The sequence below is a fragment of the Ruditapes philippinarum genome, unplaced genomic scaffold (genome assembly GCF_026571515.1).
Source record: "Ruditapes philippinarum isolate M1 unplaced genomic scaffold, ASM2657151v2 ctg2024_1_1_1_1, whole genome shotgun sequence".
Lineage (NCBI taxonomy): Eukaryota > Metazoa > Mollusca > Bivalvia > Venerida > Veneridae > Ruditapes > Ruditapes philippinarum.
In genome coordinates this window covers 67,980-89,665 of record NW_026858768.1, presented here as the reverse complement: position 1 = coordinate 89,665, position 21,686 = coordinate 67,980, and the positions used below count along the sequence as shown (strand labels likewise).

The 21,686-nt window shown below is 30.7% G+C and overlaps 2 protein-coding genes across 2 annotated transcripts in view; one reads left to right on the top strand and one right to left on the bottom strand.

Annotated features, from left to right (window-relative positions):
- The window catches only part of LOC132754201 (kinesin-like protein KIF21B), a 75,861-nt gene that overhangs the window by 17,503 nt on the left and 36,672 nt on the right, over positions 1 to 21,686 (bottom strand). The window contains 6 exon segments of the mRNA XM_060744796.1: positions 11,685 to 11,801; positions 12,417 to 12,649; positions 14,060 to 14,113; positions 15,545 to 15,589; positions 16,829 to 16,849; positions 19,887 to 19,983. Coding sequence (XP_060600779.1) covers positions 11,685 to 11,801; positions 12,417 to 12,649; positions 14,060 to 14,113; positions 15,545 to 15,589; positions 16,829 to 16,849; positions 19,887 to 19,983 — 567 coding nt within the window.
- Positions 42 to 6,907, top strand: LOC132754207 (uncharacterized). Its single transcript, XM_060744800.1, has 3 exons — positions 42 to 350; positions 1,975 to 3,006; positions 6,397 to 6,907. The coding sequence occupies exons 1-3, from the start codon at positions 348 to 350 to the stop codon at positions 6,601 to 6,603; spliced, it is 1,242 nt and encodes a 413-aa protein (XP_060600783.1). The 5' UTR covers positions 42 to 347; the 3' UTR covers positions 6,604 to 6,907.

The window sequence follows — 21,686 nt, the reverse complement described above, 5'->3', positions numbered from 1 at the left end:
ACTTTATCTGGGCTTTAATTACTTTTCAATGAGAGAGGATTATGTCATGACGTTTTTTTTTTACTTCTTCCCCGACTTAAATGCACCAGTTAATCAATTGTATTAAATACAGGAGCGAGTGGATATAAAACCTGGAATAGACACGACATTTAGATATTTTAATCGGATCAATAAAGATTTTTGATCTTTAATGAAAGGTTAAATTTGTGACACGATTACCGTACTTTACCAGTTTAATCAGTCTTATCAGCCGTGAAGCTGTGAGGTGCCGAGTGCAGGAAAAACAATATGCCAGGCTAGAGATAAAAACCGTAACTTTCATCTCACAAATCAGGATAATTTATCAGATGGTAAATATGTTTCTATTACAGTCGATACTTCATTTAGAAACACTAAAAAGATTGTGTGACAAGCTTGAAAATTTATGTGGTATATAAAATATATAAATAGTTAAAATAACAAATAGTCTGATTAAATTGAATTTTGAAGAAGATCAAATAAATGTAAATTACTCTCTTAAAATATAATGTTTGACGTGTTATTTTTAATAGAAATACCTGGTCTAGTTAAATTTTATTCTAAAGGAAATCAATTATATTTTAGAAACTCATTACGGCAAACGAAATTGACAGAATATTAAATCAGAACAATAATGATCAGTCAGCAGTTCATCAGAGAATTATGTTTATGAAAACATTTCCATTTAATTGAAATCTTAATAAATTAGATAAGCATTAAATGGGAAAGTACAGAACAAATACAGATATTAAATGTCTACTTATACATTAATGCTTTCTGCAGCGTATACAAACATAGAAATAACAATGTCTATACAGAACAATTGTACTTCTTGTCAAAAGAAATGTAAACATTCCCTTTTAATATAAATTCACTTAAAAGATAAACCTCTCAAGTTGAACAGATTTACACATCGGACAAACCACTTTTAAAACTCCTAGCTGAAAGTAACAGCAAGGTCTGATATTGGACAAACTTCAAAACTATCGCTTAACTTGTCATCGGCCATTCTTCAAAACAATGATTTATCAAAAATTTCGTTTTCACCTTGAAGCCTAGACACGGAGACAGAGTAAACACATTGATTTTTGAAACTGACGAGAAACAGTTGATATCGAACATAAAGTTATTTCTTTTCTTTTCGTTAATTGTGAAATTTCAAGGATTTTATATAAAACATCATGGAGAGGTAATGTAAATTTAAATTTAAACATTTTGGAAACAAGACATGTATATGCCAGGTCAAAAAGTATCTTAAACCTGAACTGGATAAATAATTAAATTTAAAAAAATCAAACTTTTGTAAAAAAAAAAAATCCAGTATAATGTATGTTTAGCTTAAAATTCTTTCTGCAAAATATGACAGTTTTAAGTATCTTTTTCAGCATATTTCTATAAAACTACTTTTGCATTTACATTTTAGTTTCTACATTACAATACATTTATTTTTTCACTAGAAATGCTAATACAAATTAGCTTTCTAAATTTTCAAAGATATAAAATTTAAGGAAATCTTTATTTACATGAAAAAAAAAAAAAACACCTAAAAAATTGATGTAAATATTTGATATAAATTTTGGACTTAATCTTTAAGTTAAACCGTCATGTAAACAATATATTGATATATTATCACAAATATCTTGAAATGACCTACAAAAGGGAAGATGTACAAATGTACAAGGAAACAATTTTTTAAAATAAATATAATTTATACTCTTATATTACTTTAGGAGTTTATAACTTAAAGTCTGTAATTAGGAGTGTAAAACAACACTTCACAAGTTAAAACACGTGTGGAATAATATTTTCTTGACATGAATAACAAAATGAAAATTATATTATAAACAGTCACCCTCTGAAACTTATATTAATTTTTTTACTTTTGACGATAAGTGAAGAAAATTAATTCACTTCAAAGAAATATAACTTCAGCAAAATTTATATGTAATGTTTCAGGCCAACATGTACGACCATTTATTACGTAACAACACCACGAATCGGCTGCAGGCGGATTTACGTTCTACAATGAGGGCTTACAACTATGATAAGGAAAGACTTAGTCATAATCTCTCTAGCTTACATAGCACTGACAGAATGTCAATAGCCTCATCCATGGATCTGTCTTCAAACACGAGCGTGACTCTAACACCGCGGAAATTTTATCGTGCACCAAACTTGGCTGCTGGCAGCAACAGCAGTGGCGGAAGTTTTAAGTCTGGTGCAACCGACAAGAAATGGAAAGACCGGAAAGAACATGCTGATAAGATGAAGAAAGAAAAAGATCTGTTGAAGTTACCAGTGATTCATTCCGCGAGTTCAAAAAGATCTGAATGGGATTCTGGGAAATTCTTACAAGCTACATCTGAGAAACAAAGACCGTTTTCTGGTCTTGAACCTCTGCCTGGCATAAACGCTGCACGTGCTCTGCTAGCAGAAAGTATGAAAATTCCCAGTATTTACGATCCTCAGAGAATGGACACGGCAATTGACACAAATAAGTCTAAGAAAGGTGTGAAAAAAGTGACATTTGCTGATGAAAATCATGGATCGCTTCTTACAATAAGTCAAATAGACACGAACAGATCGGAAGCTAATCGCGAGTCAAAAAACTTCGAAGGAAAAGGTTCAGTTCCCAGACTGAACCTAAAATCCAACCAATTTTTACATATGTCAAGACCAGTGCGCCCCAAAAAAACTTCCGTTTTACCCCCGTTACAAATCTCGCCAAGCGAAGTGCGAAACAATCCTCATAAGATCACAACAGGAGTCAACGAATGGAAATCTATTTATAGCAACATGGTGAACCAGGAACAAAAAACAAAGGCACTGGCAGACATATTTAGTGCTCTACGTTTGAAGAAATATGAAAATGAACAGGCTATGAAATATGGAAATTCACCAAGGCCGCAGGAAAAAGATGAAATTATCAAAGAATTCTTGTCAATGAATGTTACTGAAAGAGTTGCGTACAAAGATGAAAATGGTCATGTAAGTAGCTTACATTTTCTTCAATCACAAACAACATTCTGATCAATTGTTGCACTTGAAAAAAAGATTTTCAGATTTTCCGTCTATACCGCTCATTACTGGTATAGATAAACAAATTAAGCTGATTTGACATTTTGCAATCTGAGCATTTTGCAACAGCTTGATTTACGTCCACAGCTTCTTTGTTTAAAACTAAAATACTTTCTAAAAATTAATAAAATAACACAAAGATTTTTTTAAATTGACCATCTCAGTTAACATAGAGCCTCTTAAATAGTATGTATTTATTTCACAAATCTCCAGATAAGAACAATATTTTCATACTTGGAATTTCATCTAAACAAACATCCAAACTTTGAGCAAAACACCACTAAAATCCCAAATCCCAAATTTTATTAGAGTGAAGAAAAACAAAACAACGACATGAAATAGTTTGAAATTAAACTAAATTTTCAATAAGGACATTAAAATTTTATAAACTACAGACGCTGTTTAAAATGACAGACAGGAAGTCATAACCATAAATCAGAATTGTTGTATTTTTTCCAAACTAAATTAAATTGTTTGAAATGTAACTAAATTTTCAATCAAGACAGCTATCAACTACAGTAGCAGTATAAAATGATAGACTATTTCTAGAATCATAGATAAAAAAATATGTATTTTGTCCACTTTATTTTGTATTTTTATTGCGTTTTTTTTGTCTCTAACACTTACCTATTAAGACTCTCGACACATTTTATCAGTGAGAACACGTACATAAATGTACTTATATCTTACTAAATACATTCACGGCTATTGACATGACACTTTTATATTTTAATTAAGTGATTACGACTGTTGAAAGTGACAGCAGTCAGTAAATATATCACACTTCTCTGATGTAATACCGATTGATTTTAGCGCCTACAGCGTGGCACAGTTAAATTTTGGTATTTGTCAAAGATAAAAGGAAAGAGGTCCTTCCGTCCTAATCAATACTCAAATATTTCAACAACTCACGCTTCAATTCTGATACAAGGTAGTAAGTAAATAAATAAAGTTCGATTAATTTTGCTACTTTACATTGTCAACATTCATAACAAACAATAACTGGGCATTTAAAAGTTACAATATAAACCATTAGCTTGCTGGTGGCCAGGCGACCAGAGCAGACCAAGTTCAGCCGGCATGGATGTCTGAATTCATGGTGACTGTGCTTTTTTTTTTTTTTGCTAGTAGTATATATTTTTGAAAATTTCCCTAAAAATAGAGAATGGTTTTGTCTAGATTGTAAGATGCGCAAGTCCATTTATTATATTAAGAGAGGTAAGGGTTAATAACTATTGCTTCTACACAAATATTTAGTTGCTTACACTATAGATCTGCTGTAACTGGAATAAACAGCTTTTAGTCTAAAACATTCCATATCAAGCAATACAGAAATAAACTCTAAGATCATAATTCTATGTTTTGAAAAGTACTTGAAAAGCAATTTGCACTTACATTGACAAAATGCACTTAATTTTTTTTTCACATTAATAATGCACAGATGGCATTTTGTACTACGTAAACACTGATAGTGGTCCACTTAAAAAAGGATTTAGCAGCTCTTGAAAATTTATGATCCTAACATAGTTCAATGATTTGTTTTTCACTGTTTCACTGCATGATATATAAAAAAGAAATATATAATGTAACAATATTACAGTATAACCTCTACATAACAACCACCTTTGTTGTGACAACAAAGATTTTGGTTGTTGCCAAGAGCTGTTGTTCTACAAAGGTTAAATTTATTGAGAAAAAATTATTACTGTGGGACATTATCAAACTGACAATGTTGTTGTAAAGAGGTCATATTGCTTAACAAAGGTTAAAGGTTATTGCTATACAAAGGTTAAATATAATGAAAAAGTGTTTTTTGGGAATAATTTATACCGTGGATGTTGTAAAGAGGTTACCAGTTCTGCTCTACAGAAAGCAGCTTGTCATAGATTGTACTGTATTTATTTGATGGAATTCAGTTAAAAATAAAATATTTTAATAAAATTCAATGAATGAATTTGGGTAAACATTATAAAGGGAAATGTTGTTAGTTCATGTAAAGCAGATTACAAATTTTCAACAAAAATTTTGATGTATGATTAATGATATGAAAGTTTGTTCTTTTGAAGTAACATTTCGTATTTTATATATGTGCATAACTTTGCATTTCAGTTGCATATATTAATAATGATATTAGGTTAAAATACATTTTTTGTCAACGACACATTTAATAGCTGTTTTTCATTAAAATTTGCAGTAATCATATATATAGATAATAATTATAAACATCAAAACTGCCCAATGAAGATTAAACTTATAAACGTGGGAATCTCTTTAATATAAAGTTTGTTAAATTTTTTTAAGTAGTTTGCTAATTTTTTTTTAAGTATATATATCAATTTAAAGTTGCACAGATTTTTTTCCCCAGATCATTGAGATACTAAATTTGTCTGTACTTAAAAGTCCTCCATCAAATAAAGTAGGATAGAAGCTGTCAAATACCGCTACTTAATTTGACAATTAATAACATTTCTTTACAAAAGAAACATTTATATATAACAGATATCATATTCAATGTAACTTCTATCTAGCCTTCATGATTTGTTTTCGGCAATAATTATAATGTCACTAAAATTTCAAACCGTCCTCTAATGAGAGCTCGTATTGATCTATAACTGAATTACTGAAAACCGATACTGAAATCATTTTCTATATTTATCACAAGTCATTTCATCGAATGTCTATATAAACTGTATATCGGCACAAAGATTTTGGATCAATTCAAACACATCATGAAATCTGATCAATAAAATCATAATGACAGTTTAAAATTTCAATTTACGTTCAACAATGAATTTCGGTCCTGTAATTTTCATATACAAATAATGGGGGTGACAGCATTAATTGATACCTATGTAGCATGTTTGTATATTTGCCCTATTGTAGTGATTCTAATTAAATAAGTCAATTTTAACAATGGAAAACTGACACAAATTTATGCCTTTTAACAGCATTTTCATCAACGTTCCGTTATTTTTTCTTGATAAATTATGGTAAATTTGACATAACAATATAAGAATCTTAATCAATGTTACATTTTACTGGTATCTCGAATTTGACATATAAATTGTCAGAACCTTAATCAATGTTTCATTTAACCGGTATGGTAAATTTGACTTAACAAAGTCAGAATCTACATGTAAAGAACACTTTAAGAGCATATTTTATATATTATAACAGTATGACAAACCATATGTCTAGAACAACGGACCGGCCTGGCAACAGGTGATATTGGCAAGTCACTATCATAGTTAACACTGTAAAATGTTACTAATTCAATTATTTATTTGTTTATCATTTCAGACAAGAAAGGGCCTTGTTCCTACACCGAGGAGTAACTCGGTATCTCGGCTATCTAACGGACACCCAAACACCGTCGAGTTACAGAAATATCTGCAACAAATGTCAAGGTCACGGAAGATCATGGAGCATTTACATGACCAACAGGCGTCTCGTGTCTCACAACACACCCTTCATCAAACAGCCACGCCCATATCCGTGAAGGGCTGATACAAACATTATAAGATATAAACTGCTTATTCCAAACACTTCAAATCGGACATGTGAAAGAACAAAGTAATAAGAGAATTCAATTGAAAATGGTTTGGAAGAAATGAACCAGATATATATTTGTAGAACAAAACAATGTTTTATATGGATTTTAATCGAGTTTCAGTGTAATTGTGTTCATGATAAAAACTATCATTAAAACTGTTTAAAATCTAAGATTTCATATAAATCCAGGATTTTTATGGATAATTTTGGATTTTTGTGTAATATCTTAGATTTCATGTGTAAATCTGGGATTTTGTGTATAAAAAAAAATCAATAACAAAATAATGGCATTTTGTCTTTAAATTGAAGAAACTGATGTAAAAGTTATCAAGTATCATCATACATAGACATTTGGATGATGTGATTATTTTGGATATTAATGAATCAAACCTTAAAACAGTCTGAAGAAAGAAAAGGGCAGGACTCTTTTGAACGCTGTTAAAGGTTTTGAAAAACCTTTGTCCATCTTTCACTATTTCGTGCTTTCGTTTTTGTGCATATGAAAAGTTCATAATCAAAAATTGTAATTATTTTTGTTTTGCTTTTGTTTGAAATTAATAGTTTATCATCACTGTTATTAATTAATTAATTTATTTGACTTTTTTTAAAATCAAAATTGTAGTCAAAGCTCCAGTTCTGTTTCCAATTTCCCTTATTAATACTATTCTGAAGCTGTAGATGCTTTATTTCTGCAGCAAACTTACAATTTCTTGCTATTTTGTTTTTATTTTCATTACTTTTTAGGGGATCTTCTGTAGAATTAAGATCATTTATAACAGAGACTTCATACTTTTCCTTGTCACATATGAATAAATTCAATTAAAACTGAGGCTGCAATTTTTCACCTACAATTGTACATATTTTTGTATTCACTGCATTCAACAGCTTAGTTTTCACTGCTTTAGAGAGATCACAACACTTCTCTAGAATCTTTATTTCTTGCATATCGGACAGGAATTTCTACTGTTAATTACACTGGTGCAAACAGAGCCTTGTTATACTGTTGTAAACAGTTATCCTCAAACTAGATATTCGGGTCTGTACCAGTAGCCAGTGTAAGATCCTTATATTTTGTACTAGCAGCCGGTGCAAGATTCTTAACTATTGCCTGTAGTCAATATATATAAAGACATTACCTATCTTTTAAATTCTTTTAGCTGAATTGGAATCATTTCCGTTTTCAGTACATGTAATTCATAATGTTTTTTTAGTATTAAGGTTATTAAAGAAGCAAAACAGAAACATTGCATAGATCATAAACCCTTCTCAAAAATGCAGTGAAATGAAATGTAGATTCACTTTGTTAATTTTTGGACCATAAATGTTTATTTGTTTATTATATATTGCTTAAAATGACAGGGTGAGAGTGACAAAGAGTAAAGACATTTCTTTAGAATCAGAACTTTATTATCAGTATTATTATTATTGTAAATTTATACCTTACGTCTTTATTTTAAACATGGCAATGTTATTTTGTACATTACTTATTTCTGTGAAATAAAATAAATGCTGATACAAAGTTTTTCGAGTAATGTCAATGAACTTCTTTACAGACTGCAGAAAATATTAAATCAAATAAATTTACTAGCACCCAAAAACAAATATGTATTTGTAGCCTAAATGCTAAGGGCTATTTAATCAATTTGTTTTTGTCCAAATCTGAAACTTACACCAGAGCAAATATATAGTTTCTCCTTCACAAATATCAAAATCTTACAAAATTTTGCTTTCACAACGCTTCAGAATCCAAGATGGCTTTCAACATGGCCGCCTATTATGCTTCAACATCGCAAAAAACTGCCTTACTATGACGAAAATCTGTCTATAGCCTAAAAACCTTGACTTTTGTCTTAAATTTAACCTGAAAACCCACTGATGGGTAGCTATGCACAGATCTTACAAGTACCAACACACCGAAAATCTGGTGCTATGACCAAAAATATGTGTGACTGATGAAAGGACAGATGTCCTTATATAAATGTGTGCTTATATAAATGGCTACTCAATCATTTTCCATCTTGTTCTTTTAACCAAGTAAGAGATCTTTCATACAGCCTTAACAATAGAGATGGGATGAATGGCATCTTTGATGATTTATATAGTTAATTCATATTCAGTATTTACTACAATATTGTACTTTTCTTATTCTGTACTTTTAAAGAAAGTAAATGACTAAATCTTGACATATGGTTTTATGAAATTTTTAATGGGTATACTTTACAATAGATTTCAAATTGTATATTAAGGACTATATATTATGATATTAAAATTTCCATTCATCATTTATTTAAATAATCTGGGAGTGGGGTGATGGGGGGGGGTGTACTTTATCACTTAACTGTAGAAATAAACTTTTATTCTTTTATAGAATTCATTGTAATGGAAAATATATTACAAAACTTTCACACAAAATATTGTACCCCAATTGCAATTAAATTAAAAATCTGACCTCTTGCCCTATGGGTCTTACACAAAAGAAAAAAAGATCTAAAATAATTCTTTGAAAATCTGATTGTTTCATTAATACAATAATAAAATGTATGGTAAAAAGGTCACCCCATTTTGAACACATTATTTAATGGATTATTGATCAATTCACACAACAGTCTGAAATACTTAAAACGTGCTTTGAAGAATAGGGGAAAAAATCTCTTAAGATAAGAATTAAAGCAAGAGTATTTAAATACCTGCTGTACAAGGTAAATAGATTTAATCATATGGATTTAGATTAATCTAGCAAGTGTGATAAATGCTAAATAGTTCAATAAATACCCCTCGTTTTGACAATTTGACAATTTCATTACTATAATTATACATCCAAATGTGATTAATAGTAATTTCTTTGCAAAACAGAAATAGATTCTGTAAGGTACAAATTCCTCAAAGGTGTCAAAAAATATACATATTTCTTCAATGGTGTCAATATACTAAAAGCAATAATAAAACTTTTTCATAAATAATTATTTTAATCACAATATAATAAATTGATATAAGTGTGTATTTACATGTTTACATTCTGAGTATATACATGTATCTTTATCATTTTTTTTACAGTGTCCCAGTTTATCTATATATGAATTTCAAAATCCATGTTTTTAAACTTTTCAACTTAACTGGAGTTTTACTGGGCCATCACAAAATCATTTAAGGTAGTACACCCCTAATGGTCACTATAAGGAACTGTAAAATTGACAACATAGGACAGTTATATGCCTTAAATGTCACCTGTATGCAAAATTTAAACAAAGTTTACCGTGTGGTTTATGAGTTATGGACATTTTTCTTAACTTAAACTTTGCCATTAAAAGAGTGTTTTTCAGAAATGAGGAAACTCTAAATAATCTATAATATCATCATTATGAAAAATGTTTTCCTATTGCTCATTGTTAAGAAACAAATAATGACATTTAGGTATCAAATTAAACAAGCAAAATGATTGTTTTTAAACGAAATGTTTTTGATATGTATAAAAATGTAACCCTTCCCCACCCACTTTTAACACTTATTTCACCATTTCCATGTGTAAAAAGCCTTATTTAAAATATTCCAAAAAATTTCCACAATGAGGGGCTGTTTTCAAAGTTTGCCTAAATTTTCTTAAATGTATATTGGTTGGTCTTGCAAAATATAAAATACTTTTACCGTGTAGTTTTTATTTTATTAACCTTTGAAAATATATGGTATCATATTTGCTATTAAATTTGGCATTATTTTGTAAAAAAATACCTACAAAAATTATATTATTAAAATGAAACACTTTTTTCTTCCATTAGGGATCTGGGAGATTAATAAAATATGTTAAAAAGAAAAAAAAAAAGAAAAAAAAAGTTGCCCCTTCTGGGGTTCGAACCCACGCCCCTCAGTTTCAATACACTTTACAGTGATTCTAGCTCATTTCAAAGTGGAGATAGCGCATTAGGGGTGTACTACCTTAAGTCTAAAATTGAACGAGGCTTGGAAATGAACAATAAACCCATTTCATGAAGTGTATAAACAATCTAAGCCATACCACTGCAAGTATATCCCCTACAAACAATTTCTTTAATTTTTTTGTCTCGGGTTTAAGTAAAGGGCAAGAAATGACTCTTGAAATTCTAGCTTATTCAAATATAATATTTGAAAATCGACTTTCATTCAATCAAAGTAAATATTACAACTATTTAAATACCTGTATTGAGGCTTTAGCTTCTTTAATATACATATTTAGAATGACTATAAATCTAGCTTACTTATAAGCTTTAAGAGATATATGGCTACAAATACTACAGTAGACACTAAATAGCAGTAATTGGTACATGCAATGAACAGTTTTTCTTTTTTGTCAATATAATTCAGAGCTTCTTCATTGCATTCTATGGCAATGTATTGTGTATCTATTTATTATGAAATAGTTATGAGCTTAGGTTAAACATTATTTTCGTTTGATTGCCAGCTTATCTGAGACAGTCTTCTCTCTGGAACTGTACAATACTGGTGTCATACAAGGAAACATGTTTGTGACCCCTAAAGGGCTCAAACCTATGATCCTTGATGCAGGGAAAGTGCTACTTTGTCTAACTATATCCACTAGGCAATGAACATTGGAGAAATTTGTCTGAAGAAGTACTGACTTACCTAGTGATTTTTTTTCTCAAAAGTTGATTTCTGCTTATTATAATCTATGTGCAGGTGTGTGTATGGAACATGGCATGGACCACCGCTGTCCAAGAACATGCAAAATCAAACTGAGCCCTCAACATTTCAGTTTTCAACATTTTGAGTGACAATGAAATCCTTGGTCAAGTTGTTAAGGTCATTGACTTCAAACCACTTGCACTCATTGCTGTGGGATTAAATGCCAGGAATTTTGGTTTCTTTCATGTGAGCAAGCTATCTAGCAAGCGTTTCTACTCAAGTGCCAGCCCCTGCCTGATATAATGCACAGAGCAGCACCTGGGGTCTTCCTCCACCAGTAAATCTTGAAAGTCACCACATGACCTTTACAGTGTCAGTGTGACATAAAACCCCAAGTAATACATAACAAAATCTTTACTTACATAGAACTAGACCTTGACAGTATGGTGAAGCTATTCTTCCTTCTCAGTACTGGAGATGGGGACGGGCTTGGCTTTGAGTAATCTTTTCTCCTCATACTCGGTGATACAGTTGATAATCTGTTTAAAGATGTACACATTAGTATAAGAGTTGTAGAAGAAATATCAGTTCTGCTAAAGAAGTATATAGCTATAACAGTTGTTAAAGAAGATCTCTGAATTACATTAACAAAGTACATAAAATTAATACAGTTGAAGAAGATCTTTTAATTCAGTTATTTTTCTAATTCATGTTGAATAATTGATCATTGTTGTTCTACACATAAATTCTAGCTTATACTCAGACTTGAACACTAAATTCTTGGGTCCAAGCCAATTTCACTTGACAACACTTACTGGAAAGCTTAAAACAGACACAATATTAAGTAGATATGTTGATTTCTCACAGCAACACTGCCAAACATTTTAAATCAATCTGTCACAACAACTACTTCGTACATGACATCCCGGTTTTATAACAGAAACATACAATCTTTTGGTGTAACAATAGATGTTACTTTACCCTGCTTGTCATTTTTACTTTAAGTGACCTTGACCTAAATAATCTTTACCTTCAGAGTTGAAAGTCACATAAAAAAGTCAGTTCTTCATGTCCATTAGGAAAACTGGACAACACCAGAAAGAAAAAATAGGAACAAATACATTAAATTCATGTAATCTAGAATGTTCACATACCTGGAAGAGCTAGTTTGTCGCGGAGGTAAGAGTTTTGGTGGCGGCATCAACGTTCCTTCAGTACTGGTAACAGTGGTAGTTGGTGGTGCACTCATTGACATCACAGGTGGTATTTTCGTTACAGTAGCCGTGTTCTCATCTGGTGTTTCCGGTACTGTGTTCAACATTGGTCCCGCCTCCTCATTACCAGCATACAATAATTCATCAGGTCTGGTGGGGGTGCGCCTACGAGCCTATTAATATAACAAATGCAGTATATCAATGCAATATCCTTCAATTCATATTTAACATCATTGTTTAAATCAAATGGTAATCATTTTGACTACTAAAATAATTCAAAGCTGGAAAAAAACACCAACATGCATGCATTATTTTTACTTATCATGTGACATTAAATCCTAGTTTTGTATAATTTTACTCAACTATCCTCTCACACATAACTGTACATTAAAATTTCCATTGAATTTCACACAGATTATTATACTTGTACAGAACTAATATACAATGTATCTTTTATAAATTAATAGCAAACAATATCAAAAAATTTGTAGCATTAAAAACGTCAGCGTGATTTATGTAATGATAAAGAAAAGATAGCAAGACTTCAGGAAAGTTTTATCCATTAACCTGCCGAATATCTTAAATGAACTTGTCCAACTTCCATATTTGCATGGTCCATTATCAATTATTGGGATATCAAGACAAGTGTTTGCAGTAAAGAGACTAATCGGGCTGCACAGATGTTAATCAGCCTGATGTTCAGGCTGGCCTGGCTTTATACTGGTGGCAAATGCCCTATTCCAGCAGGTTAAAAGGTTAGCAGATGTCAAGACATTCATCAATTATTAACAAGACATAACCTTTTTTTAGGACAGAATTAAAAAATTTTTTTTACACTATTTAAAAAAATACCAATTTGCCCCATCTTAAGCCCTTATGTTTATATGATGATTATAGTATCCTCTTTATGTAATCTCCCTCCCCCCCTTTTCATGTGCCCAGGGCATTTAATGGGGCAATTACAGTATTTATATTAGTTTGAAAGCTTAAAAATTGAGACAGCTGTTTTTTGTTGTTGATTTTTTTATTAATTGTCAATAGAATTCAAATAAAGCATTTTAAGAAACATGATGTTACTGAGAAAAAACATTAAATTATTACCTCAATTTGAACTTTATTATGTGTCAAAGAATGTCATGACCTTTTGAACTTTATGCAGAACCATTTCACAAATAAAGTTCAAATGGATCCCAATTATTTCTAAATACATAAAGTATATAAAATACAAAACTTTTGCAAGAAAAATCTAAAATACCCCACAAATACATCTGAGTCTCCACAACAATAAAATGTACAGACACAAAAGATTTGTTTAAGAATGGCAACTTCATATATAACTGCGAACACCTGTTTACTGGTTTACCACTGTGTGGTACGACAATTGGCACTACAGGTTACACATGGTGAATTAGAAAATTACAACATCTTTGACACATGGAGGAATTATTGTCACTCTCAAAGAAGTAAGGCAGAAAAGACAACAATCATGAAGCACAAATATCATCATTTCAAATTACTAAAACACTATATCCATTCAGTTTTTAGAAATGTTAAACAATTTTTGCATCCATTAATCAATTTACCTGTCTATACCACTGCATGGAACATCTCACAAACTTGGATGTCCGCCTGAATGTCTAGTTATAATATATGGTACATTGTGATTGTTATTTTATATATTGATATAGGTACAATATTTAACTGTATTATCATCTATATTACGCATAAAGTACGGTAATAATATACATTTAGTTAATAGTTTACGATATATACATTTAGTCTAATAAATGACATTAACAAAGTAACACTATTACACTGACATTGACAAAAAACAGACTTTTATTAACACTTTCTATTTTCATTTCCTTACTTGAATCATACTTATAAAATGTCATAATATTTCTCAAGTTTAAAATGGATAAAACTGTGAGGTGCCATGGAAGAATCCTTTAGGAGTCAGTCTTTCGGACATACTATATAGCATTGGATGTAGAAATTTGAGAGGACAAGTTATGTGAGAGATGAAGGGCAACTGAATATGAGAGTACAGGGTATTTACTATCTTTGTGGGAAGTAATGTTGGCTATGACTGTGACAAATGATTTAAAGAGGGCTATAAAAGACAATATTATTAATGTTGGATGAATTTGAGATTTGAATTTAAGAGGACAATATGTTAAGTGTTGGCTATGTGTGTCTAAGAGGACATTATATTCAATGTTGGCTACATGTGACAATTGATTTAAAGAGAGCTTTAAAGGACAATACTCTTGATGTTGGCTCTGATGACAAATGATTTAAAGAGGATAATCTGCTTTATGTTAGCTATGTGTGAGTCAATTAATTTAAAGAGGACGAATACACTTTACATAAATGGTTTCAAAGTTGGCAAACTGAGCAAGTGATTTACATGAGCACTTGCACAGTATGCAAAAGTCATTTCAAATTGGGCAGTGAAAGACAGACAGTTCAAATGTTTGGCAAAGACTCAATAGGGACAATCATTCTGAAAGACTGGTAAAAAGTTTTAATGTCCGTGCATTTTAACGTCACACTAAAAGCACATCTCTAAAGTCAATGTAACCCTGTGGGATGATATCATTTGTGTAATCTTCATATGAAAAGCCAACAGGCAAGCATAATGATACTAAAAATAGATCACCAAGCTTTCAATGATATTGATAGAAGCTGCGGTCATGCTGCAACACAACCAATATGAAGTGAAGTTTAAAGCACACCTTTACTTAGACTGTGCAACACCTTTACTTAGACTGTGTATTTTTAAAGAGCACATGGATGGCAATTTCGTAGTGAAAATCAACTGCACATCAATTAATTGCACATTAAGCTATAAATTAAATAACAAGTGAAAATATCCATTGATACAATGCTTCTGATTGGTTATAATGGTGAAACATTCTCAACCAATCAGAACACTGTTTACTGCTGACCTAGAAAATGTTTGAAATGCTGAAACAAGGATTGCTTGGCATATATTTTGCATTATATAAAATGTGAGACAAAAGTGATATACTTTATAAATATGTGCATGTTGCTAGAATACTCACTGGACTAACCGGGTACGACCTTCGATAAAACCGCTCTAATTCTCGCTATCAAAGTTTAAATACAGAAAAGAAAATTTTGCTAGAATAGTACATTCTATAACTCTAACATGGACACAGATACTGACATTACTATAGTCTGTTTCTAATGTTACTGGACATGATTTCACAATATTAATATAGACTATAAATTCATGCATGTCACAATATCATAGTGGGTAAGTTGATGTTTTAATCGAATATACTTCATTATACATATTAAATCATTTTAATACTTTTAGTACTTTAGTTCAATACTTTACCATAATGATGGTTGCCAATAGTACAATTAATCAATTACATGATATAAAATATTAGACATTCTGGCATGCGGGGACGTACATGTTCATACCAATAGTTGACATTCATTTCTAATTCATTAACTTGTAAGTTTTATTCACTAATATGACATTTAAAGTTACACAAACTAGTTTTTTCATTCATGATAAAATATAATGGTAAATTTCAAAAATAAAATCCCCAACTGCAAAGAACAAAGAAAAGAAACACCCTGAAGAAACCAATTGCCCTGTATTGCTCACCTGATCAACAGTTAATTCTAATGTGATGACATTATTCAGTATAAAGGACACCATCAGGTCTATGGACTCAGATTTACAAATTTGACTCCTACTTAATAGTTTGTGTCTTTACATACTTATTTGGCCCTTAAAAGCACTGGGTCTTAATTAGCCCCAAATTGTCCCTAAAAAGCACTGGGTCTTAATTAGCCCCAAACTGGGCCTTAAAAGCAATGGTTCTTAATTAGCCCCAAATTGGCCCTAAAAAAGCATTTAGGCTTTATTAGACCCAAAGTGGCCCTGTAAAAACACTGGGTTTTAATTAGTCCCAGATTGGCTCTAAAAAAAGCTCTGGGGCTCAAATAGCCCCAAATTGGCCCTTAAAAGCACTGGGTCTTAATTAGCCCTAAATTGGCCCTAAAAGCACTGGGTTTTAATTGGCCTCTTGGTTTTCTAAACAAAGATCTTGACAGCCTTAATTTCCTATATACGATCTAGCTATAGGACAAATAACAGACAATCAATGATCCTTACAGTTCACTCATCATAACATGCCGTAAGGTGAGCAGAAAAACATATCCCTTAGAAAAATTCCCCAGTCATCTATTGTCTACAGACATTGACAAATAAATAAATATCATCTAGAATATCTTTTATAAAGATTTAGCATTATAATTAGAACAACAGCTATTTGTTACAGGATATATATACTTCTGTCTTTACTTACCGGAATAAGTCTTTGCAACTCCTATATTAAAATGTAACAAGTTTTTTTCTACTGTATTTTCTTTATGATTGTTATAAAAACTGTTCTGTATTTCTTGAGTTATAAATATTTCAATAACACTGATACAATAGTAATCACTTGAGATGGTCTGGAACTTAAGACTGGCACCCAGAGTCTCAAATATAATCAACATTTTGAAACATTTATCTTATTAAGCTATTTCATGTACGAGGGGTTATCCAAAAATTCGTGGACTTTCTTTGTTGCGTAAAATATATTTGAGATATTAATTTGAAATTCTTACACTGCTTAGAAGCATTAATAACAAATAAACACAGAAAAATTCATGTGAGTAGCTTTTTACATTACAACAATATTTAATTTTACATAAACACATGTCGGCGACAGCGGCGCACTCCAAAAAATTATTGACGTCAACGTCATAATATTAACGTACAACTTGTGCTTCAACGTTACGCAGTCAATGACGGTTATTGCTTCCGAAAGTTATGTCCATCACTAAATTTCTTATGCCACTTTAACACTAATGATCGTGAAATTTTCTTTTCACTGTTAGTCTGCTGATTTTTATCAAATGTTTTTGTAGGTGTCATTCCCGAATTACAACAAAAATTTATGATCGATTTATGATCGCGCGATTTTCTAATTACCGCGTGTCCGTCATTTTCCCGTTGTAAACAATAAAGGCGTCTGGCGTTTCTAGCGATATCAACAAAAATAAACGGAAATGACGTCAATTATTTTAAAGAATTACTTAAATGACATCAAAGAAGAAACATGCGATGTTCAGCGGGTTTTCTACGTTATTTTTTTAGTTTTTTAGCAAGAAATATACGATGACTTACTGCGTTTTTCTACCGTGCGCCGGGTCACGTGTATGTGCTTATTTAAAAGCAACATAAAATCATTATTTATGGACACAATTGACTGTTCCTTTCAAAATGTGTTGATAATATTCTACAATGTATGCTGATAAAATTTCATTACAATACACGCAGACGTTCAAAAGATATTTAAAAAGTCCACGAATTTTTGGATAACCCCTCGTATTTCATATTTACTTTTAATGATGTGTTAAATTAAGCTTGTTGGATAAAAAATTCCCAATTTAGGCTAAATCAAGGATGTAACAAGTCTACAATATACATCCTGTAGGATACATGCTTTGAATGCACATATTTCAAAAAAGGTAATATTATATACATTATTGGGTCCTGCATTCCATAGTTTAAATTACATGCTTGTGTAAGACTTATATAACATAATATTATACTGAAATATATAACCAAATATTGAATGTATATTGTAAACCTAAATTTCCTCAGATATACATGTATATCAAACTTTGTATAAAAGGCAAATGCATAATAAATTATTTATTTTTCTCAGTCAAGTAAAACAATCAGTACAAGTTCATTCCTACATATTATTTACATTATTTTATCACAAAAAAGCTTGCTCATAACTTAAATCTCATCAAAGATAACCTTTTAGATCAAATGCTTGCTGAAGCAATGGCTTCCGAATGGCACTAGCATAGAGGCATGCCATCCTGCATATTCTTCCAGTTACAGCAAGTTAAGGGTATAAATCATAAAATCTTGGTCAATAGAATTGCATAGTTCACAAAATTACAGATAAAAAAGTAATCTTTTGAAAATTGTCATCACATCACCTCAAATGAATATTTGGTAAATAAATATTTCAATTAATCTTAAATTCGCATTTACTTCATAACTTTGGTAAATTATACAACCAAAGTTCTTCTGAGGCTGCATCTTTAATGCAGCACTATACAATTTCAGGGTAGCAATATTCTAATAATTATTACGGTTACATGTTTAATGTCACATAACGCATGCCAAATTTCAAGGCATACATTTTTTCGTTCCAAATTACACACACACTTCCATAACAAAGTATAGAAATAACATTAACTCAAGATGCCTCCCTACCTTACACATGAAAGCATTGTAATGGAGAAAATAACAGTCATGACTTTTTCTTAAGTTTCTGTTGATGAAAATATGTAGCCCTATAAAAAAACATATTCCTGGATAATACAATCTCTTGTTTATAAACATTATAATACTTAGGAGAAAAACATGTCTTTCAGTTTTTCATGCAATAGTTTTATCTATTTTTTCTGATTTTTTTGTTTGTCCATATACGTTTTCCTGTTGGTATTTTTAAAATATTCTTTTAATTCCTCTTCTAAATTTAATAATCAAGAAGTTCACATTTTACAAGGATTGTTCCAAAAGTGTATAATCTGATAACATATTTTTTGTGATGTGGAATTTACTTTTCATTTAAAATTAAATTGACTGTATTATTTGCTGATTTTTGTTGAAACATAAGACACTAACATGTGCTTTTAAATACTCAATGCATAGATGTTTGACATCCTCACAGGCTGAATTTGAGTTATGGATAATGCCCCATTTTGAACTTTTAGAACTGTCCATTCTTTTTGTAAGAATTTCAATATCACATGCACAAATTGAGTTACCAACAGTACAAAGAGCCTGGTCTGACTGCACAGATGGACAAACTTGCTAGGCTCTATACTGGCTGTAAAAGCTAATATCACTTATGGTTCCAGCAGATCAAGGGTCTATCACATTAAGTGTAACAATACTGTTTGTCATTCACATTAACTTCAAATTAATGACATTTTAATGGTTGCGTAGAATTTAACAAAACTGACAAAACAAACCATTGCCCCGTTCACTGAGCAAGACTGACCATAAGAAAACTATTTAAGATATGGATTTGTCATAAAAGTGTCTAAAGTGCTTATAAATCAGTAAACTGTAAATGCTTCATTAAGTGAGTGATGCGATAATGCTTGTGGTGTGGGTCAAAATGCCCAGTATGATGATATTGTCATTTCTGTGGCAAAGTTTGCTTGTTCCATTCAATCAAGTAACAGTATTTGTGAGTCAAAACTTTGAAAATTGTGTAATGAATTACATATATAATCTTTACACGCTACTTTGGAACAATCCTCATACATGCAAGGTACCAGACTTACCTTATCTTTCTTTAAGGCTGCTTCCCAGCTCGAGGAGGACATCAGAGTAGATTTCTGTGGAGGTTGTGCCGCTTGTTCCACACGACTCTCAAACATGCTGTAGTTCCCATAGTGACAGAGAAATAGGGAGGGAAAGAAATATGGAAATATTAGGTTAAAAAGCAAGTCTGGCATTGACATACAAAAAGAATTATTCCGCATAGAGGCATATACATATATATAAAATAAAGGGCTGTAGGAGATATTTGAACTGTGAACTGAATAACATCCAATCAAATGGATCAATGTATTACAAAATAAACCTGTATGGAAAAAATAATAGAAGAACATTCAAAAGTTACAACTTTTTCCATGTAAAAACATTACCTTTGAGTGAATCTTTCTTTTTTGTACATTAATTAGAAACATCTTTTTTCCCCATATACCCTTCCCCTCCCCACAAAAAAATAAATTTAGTATTCTTTTCCAATTGAAAATACAATCAAGTACATTCACAGTTCAAATTAAGTGCACATGAAGAATAGCCAGTAAAATTTATGATATTTTTATCAACTTACTTTCGCATATACTTTTAGCAGTTTTCTGTTTATAGAAAAAGCAAACAAATAGTGTTAGTACCTACTATCTTGAATATGTTGTTATATTTCATATAAAATGTGATTAAAACATGCAGTACAAGAAAATGTAAAATGGTATAAATATAAACATCGTTAATAATTTAATCATTCTTGCCTAAAGTCAGATAATCAATATTTTTCTTATTCAAATTCAAAACCATAGTGAAATGAAAATCTCATCAAAATGTCACACACAAAATTTTTACTCCAACAACAAGAATTCTGCTAACAATACTTCCAAGGGGATATAAAAGTGCCATGCTTTGACAAACAGAATGCAATATAGAATTAACCAAAATAATTCTACAGATTCTGTTACACAATGTGCCAACAAATCAAATCAGATCAAAATTGCAAAATACTACAGAAAAATCAAATTTCTAGTTTCAAACTAGATCTATTGACAACATAAACTGTAATGCACACTACCAAGTAAAATAATAAAAGTTAAACAAAAATGAACACAAAAAAATAAATAAACAAAGAAAGTAATTCGATCAAGAAACTTTTGAGAAATTGAGACATTTACTGGGAGTATGGCTGTGAAATATGGGGCTTTGACAATATATTACGGAGATAAAATAAATCTTATCAAGAGAAAGTTAAAAATTTTGCATTTCTCTGAATTAGATACATAGATCTATGAATGTCCTTAATCATGCTTAAGATTTCTCCATGAACGAGAAGGTTTATCCACTTGACAACAATTCAGAAACGGCCTCAAGCAGAAGTCAAAAGGCTTATCATCAGCAAATGCAATAACAATAACACCAACAACGACTGAAAACTTAAATCATTATACATTCTAAAAAAATACCCTGTTGCATAAAAAGATGAAAGACACCAACATTTAAACAATGCATCAAAAATTTATTTTATATATTAAGATACCATTTTATTAATAAATACTTTCAATTAAGCAGTTTAGTTATTAATGTGGTTTAATATATAATGTACACAATGAAAAAAAATTATTTCTGTACAACAATAAAACTCCAACTTTTCAGAACAAAAAGAAATAATGCTGATTTTTTTTTCTTTACAGTTTTATATACAAACTTTGAAATTGTGAAATGAGCAAAACAAACACTACTTTCTTTTCAACAACTAACTTAACAAGTCAATTTCAAATCTGGAAATATGAAAGTGTTCATTTATCAATACCCAAAAAACAAACCTCCAT

What these genes read in the sequence shown, in the direction of transcription:
- LOC132754207 (XM_060744800.1), top strand. An exon ending in ACAAAGATGAAAATGGTCAT is followed by an intron (nt 3,007 to 6,396) that starts GTAAGTAGCTTA and finishes TTATCATTTCAG; the next exon opens with ACAAGAAAGGGCCTTGTTCC.